General features: G+C 37.9%; 1 protein-coding gene across 3 annotated transcripts in view; it reads left to right on the top strand.

Moving 5' to 3' along the window:
• The window catches only part of Prim2 (primase, DNA, polypeptide 2 (58kDa)), a 256,592-nt gene that overhangs the window by 80,557 nt on the left and 160,868 nt on the right, over positions 1-15,167 (top strand). Inside the window, exon 8 of one of the 3 annotated variants that reach the window (XM_013505840.1) lies at positions 1,994-2,032. The exons of the other annotated variants lie outside the window; for them this stretch is intronic. Coding sequence (XP_013361294.1) covers positions 1,994-2,014 — 21 coding nt within the window. The 3' untranslated portion in view covers positions 2,015-2,032. Of the gene's footprint in view, positions 1-1,993; positions 2,033-15,167 lie in introns of those variants that run through there. 3 annotated transcript variants of the gene reach the window in all.

The raw sequence follows: 15,167 nt of genomic DNA, 5'->3' as shown, positions 1-15,167 counted from the left end.
GTCAGGGTAAAGGAAAATAGTTTTTAAATATTCATTTAATGTTATAAGAACAGGTGCAAAAAATATGTAAGTGCCTGACTCCAAAAGATAATGTGACTGAGTGCTAAAATTAAAGGTACTTAAGGGCTAGGGCTATAGCTCAGTGGCACAACGCCTGCCTGGTAAGCAGTTCGATTCCTGGTACTAAAAAACATAAAATTTTAAAATAAAGGTATTTAAACTTGCCTAACATTTGGCAAACAACATATCAAGGACAAACATCTTTGCAATAGTTTCACTAAAAGATTATCAAAATTGAGAAAGTCTGATATCAAGGAGGTCAAGAAAGCACTTAAAAATGATGCTGGGCTGTCGCTTCAGTGCAGCATCTCTGTGTAGAATAACACATTAAAAAGATATCAGATTGGGTAATTCAAGTGGAAGAGATCAGAATGTGCAGTTCTGCTGTTATTTCACCTGAAGCAATAAATACCTTTTCTTGATCAGTAAAACCTTTACAAAAATTATTTTTAATCTTGATGCTGTTGGCATGATTTGAGATGACTAAAATACATTATTAATTATTAAATGAACTAACAGGAGTCATTTGATATCTTATACACATGCAAATAAATACTATTCAAGTAAAGTAACTCAGACATTTAATAATGTTCCTTGAAGTATAAGGTGGAGGAATAATACATGAATAAATGAAGGAATAATTAATAAACATACATATACATAACATTTTTTCTTAAACAGGTAACTATAAAATATTTCACTTAGGAATAGCTTTGATTTCACATTTTTCTCACAAAATACTTACTGTGTCTATCTAGTTCTTGTTGTAAAATTGTCTTAATTTATATTTTCCTTTCCTTTTTGAATAAATAAGATTTGTTTACTTGATTTGAATTCTAGGCATTTTTTTTCACAGAATTATTTTAAATTACCCATAATGCGGTCTAATTTATAACAGCATTAGGTATTTGAAATGTTACTCCAAGTTTAGAAATTACAGTTAAGCATAGGAAACGTTTGGCAAACATAAGTTTAGTGGCCTCTTTATAGACCAGATAGATAACTTTCAGGAGCCAGAAATCATTAGCAGCCTAAGTAATGATGAGGGTCATTTTGGTAATATGATGTCAAGGTACTTCCTGAGGGCTGAGGATCTGATGGACAGTGTGGCAGAGACAACATTAATCACACCTCTTGAAATAGTGTATCTTTGGGGCTGGGGATTTAGCTCAGTGGCAAAGCACCTGCCTGGCAAGCGCAAGGTCGTGAGTTCGGTTCCTGGTACCGGAGAAAAACCAAAAAAAAAAAAAAAAAAAAAAAAAAAAAGAAATAGTGTATCTTTTTAGTAACTAATTTTCTTCTCAGTGGTCAATTGAAATATAGTAAAATAGATGGAAATTAAGAATGGCAGGGTCTTTTAGTCAGATTTAGACCTATTTTGTGCCTAAAAGGAACTCTGAACAGATTTTAGAGGCAGATAATAGTTTCTAATAAGAAAGTGTTTAAAAAACTTAAGTATATGTGGACAGCTAATAACTCAGCATTTCATTTCATGTGAGACATGCTGTGATCTGAATATGATGTTTGAAGATACTATATAAAAAACTCAACTCATGTATTGTTTACTCACATATACTTTACCTGAGTTAAACCGCACAGATAGCCTGCCACCCCCGACTGGGTTGGGGATTAACACAGGGCCTTCTCACTGAGCTACAGTCCAGTCCTTTTTTATTTTTATTTTAAGATGATATAGTTACTCTACCCAGGCTGGGCTGGAACTTGTTATCTTCTTGCTTTAGCGTCTCAGAATGCTAGGATTACAGGTGTTCTGTGCCACACACAGCTTAAATTGGCGGATTTTAAATACGCAAGTCTCTAAAATTTGGTGATTGTGTATGCAATTTTTTAACAATTATATAAAACAAGGACACTTTAATTGTTATATAAGGACATTTTATCTAATTTTTATATAGGACATTTCCTTGTGCAGGTAACCTTGTGCTGTCTGTAGTCTCCTCCAACTCTGCCCACAGGTAACTACCAAGTAATTTTTTTATAGATTAATTTAGCCAATAATTAGTTTTATGTAAGCAAAATAGTGCAGTATATGTACTTTTGTTGTGTCTGGTTTCTTTTGCTTATCTAGATGTTTGTGTGCTTTATGTTTGTTGTGTCTTATTCCTTTTTACTTCTGAGTAGTATTTCATTGTGCAAAAATCTCAAAATAAGGAAAGGATTTGAACAGATAGTTTAGAAAGGCAGATGGACAAATGCTCATAAAAATGTGAAAAAAGATTCTTAGCATGATTACAGTAGTCCTCAAGGGAGTGCAAACTAAAGCCACAGTGAGATACAACTATATACTTAGCAGGACTAAAGTTAAATCTAAGTGTTGGCAACCAAGCAATCTCATGGATTGTTTGGAGCCATAGAATGGTGGAAGTACTTCACAAAATAACTTGGCAAATTCCTATACAGTAGTTAAGCATATACTTACCACATGATATAGCAGTCTTACTGATAGATATTTACCATCCAAATAAACTCATATCTGTACATAGACTTGTTTATGTAAGGCCATGGCTACAAACTAGAAATAACTTTATTCATGTAGCTGCAAACTAGAAATAACTCATATGTTCATTGTCAGGCGATAGATAAGTACATTCATTCTGTTTTAATTTATTTTCTTATACTTGAGAATTATCCTTGGCTGGTGTAGAAATATATAAATATTTCAGAAATTTTGATACGGAAGGATTTTTAAAAACATAGCCAGGTCTTTGTCAAGCCAGAAACCATAATAGAATCCTATTTTATTTTTATTCATTTAAAAGTAATAGTACAGCCAGGTGTGGTAGCACACACCTGTAATCCCAACACTTGGGAGGCTGAGACAGGGGGATTGCTGCAAATTCGAGACCAACTTGGGCTACATAGCATGACCTTATCTCAAAACAAACAAAAAACCAAACAAATAGGTAATAATACATTTAAAATGAATTTTTGTGTTATATTTTGGGACCTGGATAAGCTTTTAGAACGTGATTGAAAATGTGGCCCAAGCACATTCTTCCTGTCTGAAAATAGTTCCCTTGCAAATATTTCCTTCTCTGGAGTTGTAATGGAAACATCTAGGGTGTGTAATGGAGTTTTCTATCATCCTGGCACAAATTGGCGCAAACAATAAAGCAGTTTGTTCTGATTCTTCCCAGATTCTTTCTGTCACTGTTTTTGAGTTCTGAGTTCTCTTGCTTTCCACATTTCATGAGTATTTAGTAAGATTTTGAGAACGGATATGTCAAGAATGGTTAGACTGTATTTTAAACCAAAACCTTTCTTGCCATTGTATTTTAACTGTTTCATTCAATAGTAAAATAATAAATTTATATCACTACTGATAATTTTTGGTGGAGGTTATAGTTTATTTATAAGTGACAGTAAATTACAGTGTATGAACATATTAAGGAAGATGAATTAAATGAGCTAACTGGTATAATTATTAAGGTGGTAGAAAATTTGTAAGATCAGAAGTCAGACTTATTAAATCTTTTCATGGTTTATATATTGTATTGCTGCTTTTTCTTGAAATAAGAATGCTATGAATTTGAACCTTATTTTTATAAGTGAAACTTACAAGGTTAATGCAAGTTTCAGGTTGTTTCAAATTAATTTATGTTTGGGTGAAATCTCAGTGATTGTTTCCTAAGGGCAAACTGGTAATCTTGGGCTACGTTTAGGCAAGAGAAGCTAGATTAAAAACTTTTTTATTAAAAAAAAGATTATAGTAGGCTTGTGCCTTAATTTTAAGTAGTTAAAATTGATTTTTTTTCTTTAAAAGTCCAAGGTTATTTATACCCTGGAAAGTAGTTTTAAAAAAATTTATATACACAAGAAATGTGTTAAGCCTGTTGTTATCTTATTGCTAAAATGTAATCATTTTTGAAGTCACTCTCTAGTAAGTTGAATATGAGTCAATACCAGCATGAAACATTATTACTTCCCCTTTCCATCTTCATTATTTCCATAATTAAATCTAGGGAGAAAAAATGAACAAACAGAAAGTAGTGTGAAATTGTTTTTAAATCCTGGATGACATATTTCAAGGTGAATTATTGAAATCTTCATGTAGTAATACTTTGAGTAAAGAAATAAGAAAGCTATTGATAATCATTGCCTAAAACATTGGTTCTCAAGTATTTTCCAATATGCTTCTCTTTTTTTGTTTTCTCACATTGGGCCACATTTCTGCAAGCGCTGCGGTGGGACGTGAGCATTCGTGGTGTGCAGCAACCTAAGACCATAGTGGTTTTATTTTGAGGGGTAAAGGCAGGGAACTGGCAGATAGCACAGCCTTTAAACGTAGTTGCACTGTTAGAGATGCAGGGGGCAGGGGCTGGGGGATGCAGGAAGGAGAGTTGGAGACACTGAGCAATGTGAGGTGATAAGGATGAGAGAAAAGTGAGACAAGGGGTCCTGTTGAGGAGCAGACGGTTCTCTATAGAATTAGATAAAAGTAACAGAAAAACCCTATGAGAAATAGAAGATAAAGGAGAAAAAAAGGAAAAAGTAACATGGACACTAAAAAGTAGGAAAAATTATAAGGAAACAAAGAGAAAAAGAAAGAGTAAGAAAAAAAAGAAAGAAAGAAATTGCCCAGACCCTGAAAAACCAATGAAGAGGAAAGAGAAAAGACAAAAAAGAGAAGAAAGAAAAAAACAAAGAAAATGAGTGCAGAAACAGAACAAGCAAGTCCGTAGTTTTGAGTGAGTGGTTTCCTTCCAGTGTCCTCAGTGTGTGCCCCCTGAGGTCTCGGTTCACTCCCAACCTTAGCGCCTGCCCAAGGGGTTGTGAGGTGAGGCACACCCCATCCCAGGTGCCCTCGCTGACCTCAGGCTGCGGCTGTGTCTCTGCTGAGATGTGTCCTGATCACACGGAGGACAGGACCAGTGGCCAGACCGCAGATCTGGCTGGGTGTGGGCGGCAGGGCCAGGGTTCAGGTACTGAAGCCTGTGCTTTGCACTGCAGCTGCTGAGTGCAACTCGCTGGGTCGGTTTCTAGCGTGGGGAGCAGGCAGAGCCCTTTCTAGCCCGAGCTTAAATGTCTCTGTCCGCCACTCTCCTGTGGCTGTCTCTCACCCAGTCACTCTGGGAGCACAGGCTCTCTGGCAGTGTGGTGGGTGCCCATGCCAGACTCTCTTCCTGCTGGCACCCTCACAGCAAGGAGCCCCCTCACAGCAAGCCCGAACTGCCTGTCTGGTTTACAGTGCCCTCGGGCTCTGCCGCTTCGGGGACCTCCTAGCCCTGGGAGCTTACCTCGCTTCTGGGGGCGCCCCCACCCCCAACCATGAGCAGGGAAGACAGTCCCTATTGTTTTCGTTTTTTTCTCTGTGTTGTGGACCATCTCCCCAATTTCTCTGTCATCTGTCTTCTAATTTTCCTGTCAGTTCCTTCCCCATTCTGTCAATCTTTCTATACCAGTTACTATTTTTCAGTGTCAGGATTCCAAATCTTGGAGAGATGAGCAGCTGAATTTTGCTGCTAATCACCACTCCCCCAGTTTTCCTCTTCCATGGACTTTTGAATGCTTGAATGTCACTTGTGAAGGGTAATAGATGAACTAGTTTCTGCTGCTTTACATGTTTTCTCATGGTATTCTTTTTTTTGTTTCTTTTGTCTTTTTGAGACAGGGTTTTGCTGTGCAGTGCAGGCCGGCCTTGAACTCACTATGTAGCCTAGGCTGGTCTCGAATTCAAAGTGATCTCCCTGCCTCAGCCTCCTGAGTGCGCCACCATGCCCAGCCTACAGTGCTGGTGTTTCTTTTTTTTTTCTTTTTTTTTGGTCTTTTTGCGACAGGCTTTCGTTATGCAGTTCAGGCCTGGAACTCACTTTGTAGCCCAGGCTGGCCTTGAATTTGTAGCCATTCTCTTGCCTCAGCCTCCCAAATGCTGTGATTACAGGCATGTGCCACTGTGCCTGGCTTCTCATAGTATTCTATAGATTAGGTGGTTAAAAAACAAACAAAAAAACCCCTGAAAACCTAGAATCCTGAAGACACTAGTTTATAGGATACGTCTATACATAAGTAATGGAAAACAGAAAGCGATTTTATAGGAAATGTTATCCTCATGCCACAATTTCTCAAATCTTGAAAAGCTACTATTGTTCAAAACAAATGAGGCCAAAGGACTAAGTGATACATATAATTTAATCTCTTAGTGTAAGTTTTGTAGATTTTTTTTGACTATTGCAAAAGTTTAACAAAAAATTTAATATGAAAATATGTGTGGTCTATTTTCAGTCATAATGAAACCAGCCCTTAGAGAGGGGCGTACATTTCTCTGCTGAACTTCCAGTCATTATTTAAACTGGTTCCAAGGCTTCCAGCATGATGGTACTTTTCCTCATGTTACCACCATTCTAGTACTGTTTTGTTGCCTGTTAATTGCCTTTCCACATATTCATCTATCATAGGGTTCATAAAGGGATCAAATCCTCACAATATGCCTTGTACGTGTCTGTGGCTGTTTAATCTCAGTAACTTCTTGTCCATAATTTTTTTCAGCTGGGGAGGGTACGCCTTGCTTATCTCGTCTACTCTGTGGGCTCAGAGCTTTGGAAGGGAATCTGTGGCTGGTTTTGTAGGCTATTTAGGTAGGCAGTAACTTTATAGCCTCGACTGACTTCAGGCATTTTCTTTAAATAATTCTAAACTAGTATATTAGGACTTGTTCCAGGAAACCAGCAGAAGAGCTTTTGCATATCGCTAAGATATATATCACTGTTTTATATCAGATAACTTTTTCATATTGCATTCATAACTCTGAATTTGTAGATGGCAGTTTTAGGGAGAATTTTAAGAGCGCGCGCACACAGACACACACACACACACACACACACAGACACAGACACATACACACACACACACAGTTTCCATTCAGTTCTGAAGACTTTCTTTTATCTCTGGAGTTGACATCTCCTCATCTGTTCTACCCCTCTTTAAATTGAGAACTGCAGAGTGTGATTCTTAGGCTTTTGTCATCTGTAAAACAGTGGAGAGCACATTCAGAAAAGCACTGACTTTTCTCAGGGGCCAATAATCAAACCATCTCTCCTCACTTGAACAACTGTGAACTATGTCAAATCTGTTAAAGATGCTTCTCAAACTGGCTGTTTCAGTCTTCAGTGAGCTAGACCGCCTGGGCATGCTGCTTAAGAAAATTGCAACTGTTTAGTTTTGAGAGATAAATTTAGGAATTATTTGGACATCATGTACCTAATGATACTTTTATAGAAAAGTTGCTGAATGTGTGCTGGTGTTGTAGCCCCAACCCAACTTTGATAATTGAATAGTACTTATCTTTCTTCTTTTTTTCATGAATATAATATGGTTTCATTTTGTAAGTTAAAATTTCTTTTCTTTTTTCTTTTTTTTTAGGTTATTATCAATGGTTGTTGTTAGTTAAGATTTCTTAAGGCGCGCGCGCACGCGCACACACACACACACACGCATGCATGAACACACCCATGAGCTAAGTAACCCTTACTTGAAGTCTTGGGACCAGAAGTATTTCAGATTTTCCAGTTTTTCTAGTGTTTGGCGTCTTCACTAGTTGAATATCCCTAATCTAGAAATACAAAATTTGAAATGCTCCAGAATCTAAAACTTTGAGCATTGACATGACATCCAAAGTTTCAGGTGTCAGAATAATTTGGAGTTTGGATTTTCCCATTAAGAATGCTCAGTTTCCACACACACATACCGGTCTCTCTGTGTGTATGTGCGTGTTGCATTTTTTATTTTAGACATACTAGAATTATGTAAGTAGTTGTAGCTGAAATGCAGCAAGACTGAAGCAGTCCTTAAATTACTTCAGAATTAGGTTTGCTACAGGAATTGTAAGATACTCAAAACATTTATTTTCTTCCTTGATAGAGACACAGTCTATTCTTTTTCTTTTATTTTTTTTTATTTTAAAGAGAATTTAAAAATGAACAGTAGCAAAATGCCAACAACATAGACAAAAACAAATCAAGCAAAAACAATAAGAATGATACAAGGTTTCAGAACAAAACAATAGGGATTAACAGAGTCTATTCTGAGTAAGATGTTACCAATTTAACCTTTGTACATTAAAGTGAATGAAATACTGGTACTTGAAATTTCCTTTTCTGTGAAAAAGAGAGGAAGTAAAACTATAAGTTTGTGAACTATTTAACTTTACAATAAAATGAGAAGTTTATGTTTTAGGGGTAGGTTGTATAATTGCTTTCCTGAAAATAATTTGTTTAGCTTCTAGAAAATGGGAAAGTATGAAAATTTATCAGTGGCATATCAAAATATTAAGAATTATATTTATATTGTTGTGAAGCAGGAAGACAAACTGAATCAGGAATGGGAGGCAGAGTTTTGTTCTTATTCTGTGACAGGGGTAAAGTTAACGAGAGTGAACACTTAATTATTCAACAAACAGAAAACCTGTTTGTCTTGACCATAGCTGGCTAGTAAGTGAAATGTTTTCATTTTTATTTTTATTATTTATTTATTTATTTATTTTTTGAGATACCGGGGATCGAACTCAGGACCTTGTGCTTCCCAGGCAGGCGCTTATGCCACTGAGCTATATCCCTAGCCCATGTTTTCATTTTTAAAAGCTCCATAAATATGAAAGCGGGACTCTGTTGCTTTTGGTAGGAATGCGAATTAATATAGCCTGTGTAGAAAATAGTGTGGAGGTTCCTCAAAAAACTAGATAGAGAACTACTATATGATCCAGCAGTCGCATCTGTGTGTTCATAGCCAAAGGAAATGATGCCAGTATGTGGAAGAGACATCTCTATCCCCTTGTTTATTGCATACTACTCACAATAGCCAAGGAATGAGAACAACTCAAATGTTCATCAGTGCATAAATAGATGAGGAAAATGTGGCATATATATGCACAGTGGAATATTATATATCCATAAAAGAATGAAATTCTGTCTTTTGTAGCAACATGTATGGGGCTGGAACACGTTTTATTATGTGAAGTAAGTCAGGCACAGATAAAAAAACACCTCATGTTCTCACTTCTGTGTGAAAGCTAAAATACTGATCTCTTAGAGTAGGAATTACCAGAGCCTGGAAAGATGCTTAGGAACAGGAGATGGACAGAAGGTGCATGTAGGGAAGCAGTTGGGTGGGAGGAATAACTTCTAATGCTCTATAGCACAGTAGGTAACCGTCACCGACAATGATAACCATACACTCAAATAGCTAGGGAAAGGATTTGAATGTTTCCAGTGCAAAGAAATGTTTGAGGTGATGGATGTGCTAGTTACTGTGATCTCACTATTGCCCAATGAATGCAAGTTTTGAAATGTCACATGGTACCCTGTAAATATTTACAGCTATGTGTCAATTAAAAATGAGAACAATTAAAAATTCCATCTATAGTATTAAAGTGGCACTAAAATAACGTTTTTGTTTTTCCAGTTTTATTCATGTGCATGAGAGTTAAAAGTGCATATAATAGTATTTTTTCTTTTTCTTTTTTGCTTTCTGTAAAAAAGGCTAAAAGTGAAAGTGAAATCAGTTACTCCATGTAGATGATGATGCAGTGAAACCAGAAGTAGCATTTATGAGGTCTGCCTCAATAGACTTTACTCTTAGGACTTGTGGAAATTTCTGTAGGAGAGCCACAGAGCTACAAACATAAGCACAAGTGTGCACATGTGCTCATTTGTGTAGTCTATCCATTCCTCGTCTTTCTAGTAAAACCCAACTGCTTTATATAAGCACAGACAAAAGAAGCCACAGTTCGTTGTGTCTGCAAAAGAATTTAGTTTTATAAAAAGCTTCCCTGAGATATATAAATTTAGCTAAATATAATTTAAGGGTAAGATACAGAGTCTCTTTTGAGTCACTCGGCTGATAAAACATCCCGGCCCTTCTTCCTACCCCGTTCTCTTCTTCACCTGCTTGCCCCTTCCTGTCATGTCCCTTCCGTTCCCCCAGTTTTACATTCTCCTCCACTGTGTCGTAGGTAACTTTATTTCCTCTGAACACCGTTGTTTGTCTGTCTTTGGAAAGTAGGTTGGGCTTCCTTTTAGGTTGACTTCTTAAAAGCATAGGTAACGCTTAAATGTCACATGTATATTTCCATCTCTGCCTCTATCTTATCTCTACCTCGAAGCCACACATTGTACACTTTCAGAAGTTAGCCTTCAACAGATCTCTAACAGTGCTGGCAGCCTACTAGCTACTCTGAGATCAAAAAAAGGACCTTTTTACTCCTGACACAGGCAGCTGCAGGGACCTACCGATCATGTCCATTTCCTTTGTGTTCCCTAAGGGTGGTGTGAAGGGGCCCAAGTGAACACTGCACGTGAAGATGAGTTGTGTCACCTGTAAGGAACCCATGCACAAGAGACTTCTGCCTGTTAAGGGAAAGTTCTGCTGAGTTTGTCACACAGTTTGCCCTGCACTGAGTCATCCGTTTTCATGTACAATGAATGAATCTATCCTCCGGGCCAGTCAGTGAAGCTGTCTTTCTCTTCCAGACTTTTCCTCACAAAAAGCCGTGGAAAAATTGTTGGTCCAGAATCATGCTTCTCAAGATCACTACCTATAAGACACACAGATACCTGGCACACCCACAGAAGAATGTCTTCGGACACTCCTGTCCCCAGTTTTCTATGAGTACATCACTCCATCAGGCTCACAGTATAACCCAGTGTTTGTTACCAGTTCTGTTTTATTTCCCTTATTAACCGTTTTCAGCAGGATAATATGTGGAAGGGTCAGCTCAGTCTGCTGTATTTACCTGAGAGTTTCACGTTCAGTCCCCGTGAGAACTCTTCCAAATTTCTGGGTTCTACCACAGAAACTGATGCATCTGCATCCTTCAGGTGTTTTTCCTGATATTTTAACAATATTGTCTCCTTTTTTTTGCTGTACTGAAAATCAGTCCCAGTACCTCATGCAGTTTAGACGCATGCTCTGCTGCTGAGTGTACTCAAAGGCCTCCTTAATTTTCTCCATCTGTTTCTCTAAGGGGTAATGAGTGACCACACAACTAACCTTTGTGCAAAACCGTCTACTTCCTGCACATCTGATGAAATCTAAGAATTGGCCTCACAATCTGAATGCAATGCAGTTGCCACTCGTTAGCCCCAAAGGGCTGATGATGGGGCAACATGTTGCAGTTAGATTAGAGGTGTCCATTAACCATCAGGCGGGAATATTGAAAATAACAATATAAGCATAAGAGAATGAGGAGAAGGCATAAAGTGATAAAAATACACAAGTTCGGGACACTCTGGGGAGGCCTGGACTCGGGATGATGGGGGGGAAACGTTTGTCCTTAGATGTGTTGTCTGCTGCTTGTGCCTGTGCAGGAGGAAAGCTGTGGGGCTGCTGGCCCAGGTCATGAGCCCAGAACATGGAACTCACTGTTCTTAAAATTCCTGTAGATGTCCATTACCCATCAGGTAGGAATATTGAAAACCACCATATAAGCATAAGAGAATGCGGAGAGGGTGTAAAGTGACACAAAAATTCCTTTGAAGGACTAAGTAATCCTTTGTCGCCTACACAGCACACAGTCAAATTTTTGTTATCTGATTTGAAAAACTAAATTTTGCTGTAGCTTAGCAGTGTTGGCAGAGTGCCCAAAGTATAGTAGGGCTGTTCGGTTAATACATATAAAGCTCTTGGTTCAGTGCCTTTTTTATTGTAAATGCTTTATATATGCTATTATCAGTATGGATTGCTTTTTACTTTATTGAAGCTCTCTGAGTCATAAAGTGGCAGCCTCAGTTATTGAAAGCCGTATACTTAGATGAAGGTTTAAAAACAAAAACAAAAAACCACCCGCAAGAATTTGCTCTGAAACCTTAGCTCTTTTGTAGTGGCAGTAACTGTCAAGTGATGTCACTCCCATGGATGTCAGAATTGGAATCCAATCACAAAGGCTTCTTTGCTGAAGTGATGTGGAGATCACCCATGTGTAATAGTCAGTTTAAATTATTGTATAAAAACTAATTGAAATGTGTTTCTTTTAACCCCTTTATTTAATTTTTTTCTTTTCATTGCCCATCTTTTGACTGTTTCTCTCCCTCATCTTTGGTTTCTGAAAATATGGTGAGGTTTTTTTTTTTTAAAATTATATCAAAGTCCTGAATCTCTGTTTTGATTGTTTTAATCAAAAATCTCTGGTGAGGGACCCTAAGTGATCATAGTTGCCATTGAAATTTGAGAATCAGGAATGGGAAAAATATTTTAAGTGCAGTTCACTGAATTCTCTATCTTCTACATTTGGTAAGTGGCTGATTGAGGAGGACATGAAAACTACTGATAGGAAATGGATTTCTGTTAGTGTCACAGAATTTGCTGAGGTTTAATGGGGACCATGGAGAGGGAAAATATTCAGGAGAGACAGGATGTCTTAACTGTGACGATTCCTACCTCTTCCTTTGCTCTCCCCTCCCTAGGACTCTCTCCTCTTGGTTGGCTTATTCTTTGTCAGCCTTGGTTGATGTCACAAGCTGTGTGTCCAGCTGGGTCCTGAGAGAGGGTGATGAGAGATTAAAAAGCAGCAAGACACATAAAGAAAAGCTGGGACTGGGTGGGACCTGACCTCTCTGATGGAGAGGTAGTGACAAGGTCTCAGGTCCCAGGGTCTTTATTTATACAAAGTAAATAAAAGGAAAAAGACATGAGGGGATCCAGAGTGCAGGGTCTCTGTGTTTGCTGAGAACACTGAAAGCAAAACAGTCTCAAAACTATCTGTACTTTAGTTGACAAGGAAGAACACCAAGGCCAGACACTTGTTGATATGCAACTGAGCTAGAGGTCAGCTTGTTTACACAGTCTGACTCTGGCATTCCATGTCCTTGGGACTGGCTCTGCTCTAGTCTCAAGGAATTTGTGACCTCAGGCTCAATACTGGTTCAGGTTGGGATTACTAACTTCCAGCCTGAACTTTGTTAACGCTGACCTAACCCTATTAAAGATGGCCTCAGCAGCCCAGCTGTGGTGGTGGCAGGCCTCTATCCCAGCAGTGCAGAAGTCTGAGGCAGGATAATTGCAGATTAGAGAGCCCAGTCTGCGAAGTTTAGACACGTAACAAGATCTTATCTCAAAAAGAAAAGACAAAAAGGGCTGGGGTTCTTGTTTTGTGTGAAAGGTTCAGCCCCTACTGCCAGAAGAAAAAATCGACTAACGAACCAACTGAGATATTTCAGAAACCAACCATATTTTCAGAAACCAACATCCAGCCAACCAGTCTGAGATAAAGGCTGGGTGTACCTCAGTGGTAGGAAATACACATAGCAATTACCAGCCCCTGGATTTGATCCTCAGCACCACCAGAAAAACAAACAGCAATGAAATAGCCCGTTAATTGCAAAAGAACTTTTAAAACTTAGGAGAAAACAAATAGTGAAGAAATACTGCAAAACGCAATGCTTCCAGAATACAAGCTTTGGCTCCTGAGAATCCCAGTGAAGAGACTGGAGAACCTCGTTGAATGTTTCTGGCGCCTGACAAGCCTCTGTACCTCACCTAGGTGCCCTCTGCCTCCACTCTTCACTTCAAGCCTCCTTTCCTATTTGTTGCCACATTACAGCCATCGGCCGCTAAAGATAAGTTAGTTAAGTGGTGAAACAGATTTTATGCAGTAACCACTGACAGTTGAACAAAGAGCTGAGCTTGGTGCTAACTTGTGCAGAAGTAGTTTGGGCATTTTAAAAGGCATTATTCTTTTAGTGCACTAGTGGGCTATGTTTTTGGGCAAATTACACTTAGAGTCCAACAAAAGTGTACCATTTTCTTTTCATTAATAAAATTGGTCTTAAAATGAGCTTGTTTTTCTCCTATGTTCTTTTCTTCTGTCCCCTTCTTTTCTTTCTGTTTATCTCATGTTTGAATTCATTCCTCTTTCACCTATTAGACTAAGAAGACTAGTATTAGATCTTGGGCTTTGGGTGTGTTTGCCAACAGTGGTATTGACTGGGTTGTAATTTTTAAAAACCATGGGGACAGCTTTACTGTGGCTGAAGAGGATTTGAATGAGGAAAGTTGTGAACAAGCCACTTCTTATCTTATAAATCCTTATAAAGTCCCTAAATCTCTTTCAGAACATGATGTGATTTGTCAGTTGTCAGCCTTTGTGAACTGCAGATATCATTCATCATAGGAGGAAAAAATTTCTATTTAAATGTTTGATCATTTGTCTTCAGAATATGTGATTTTCAACTTTTTAAGAGTCACAAACCTTATAAGCGATGATGAGTTTGGGTCCCATTGGCAGCACTGACCACTGGGGAGTGCTCACGAGTGAAATACAGGCTGACTCGACTTAGATTAGATTCTGCTTACACAGCCCTGAGGGTGATTGAGTTGTGCATTAGGCTTGAATGTTGATGTGCTGAGGACCTGCAATGAAATATATTTCTGTTTGCTGCATTTTAGGTAAAGATTTATCCCTTTTTGTTTTTGTGAAGAATAGATTTATTTTACTGTTGGCCAAGAACTTGGTTGAAAGAATAAAATGGATATTTTCTCTATAGATAATTTAATTTAACAAGCCTTGTGAGACTTGTTATATGTTTAATAAAATTATAATTTCATAGATTGGTTTTGAATTACTTTAAGATTTCCTGTTTCTTGTATGGCAGTGTTGATAGGAAGCAGCTACACAACTAATAAAGACCAGGTTTTTTTGTTGTTGTTTAAAGATAAGATTTTGGGATGCTATCATTCTTTTTTCCTACCTTTATTCATTCTGTATCTTCTTTGCTTACTCTGTTTTCACCTGGTTAACTGTGTGTTCTTGTTCAAAGCCTTTTCCCTAGAAACCTTTTGCCTCACACAGAGGTAGAGTGACAGTTATGCAGAGCAGTGTGACAGAGGTGTTTACGTTTGTTTGGGGGAAAGCATAAGACCTAGATTTTATTTTCAGTGTAGGGTTTTGTGAGGTAACGTGATTGAAAGAGAGGGAATTTATACATTAACAACTTACAGATCTCCTTAAGAAGTTTTCTTTCATTTTTATTTTTGGTGGTCGAGATTGAATACTGGACAGGATTATTCTTTTCCTGATTCTGCTCATTTAAGTGGTACTACAAGTCATTAAATAATTTAAATTTTTCCTAACAGCAGTTAAAAATTGGCCTTCACAA

This window comes from Chinchilla lanigera, unplaced genomic scaffold, assembly GCF_000276665.1.
Source record: "Chinchilla lanigera isolate Chin_1 unplaced genomic scaffold, ChiLan1.0 scaffold00101, whole genome shotgun sequence".
NCBI classification, from domain to species: Eukaryota; Metazoa; Chordata; class Mammalia; order Rodentia; family Chinchillidae; genus Chinchilla; species Chinchilla lanigera.
The sequence above is the reverse complement of the archived record's forward strand: the minus strand, read 5'-3'. Positions and strand labels throughout refer to the sequence as shown.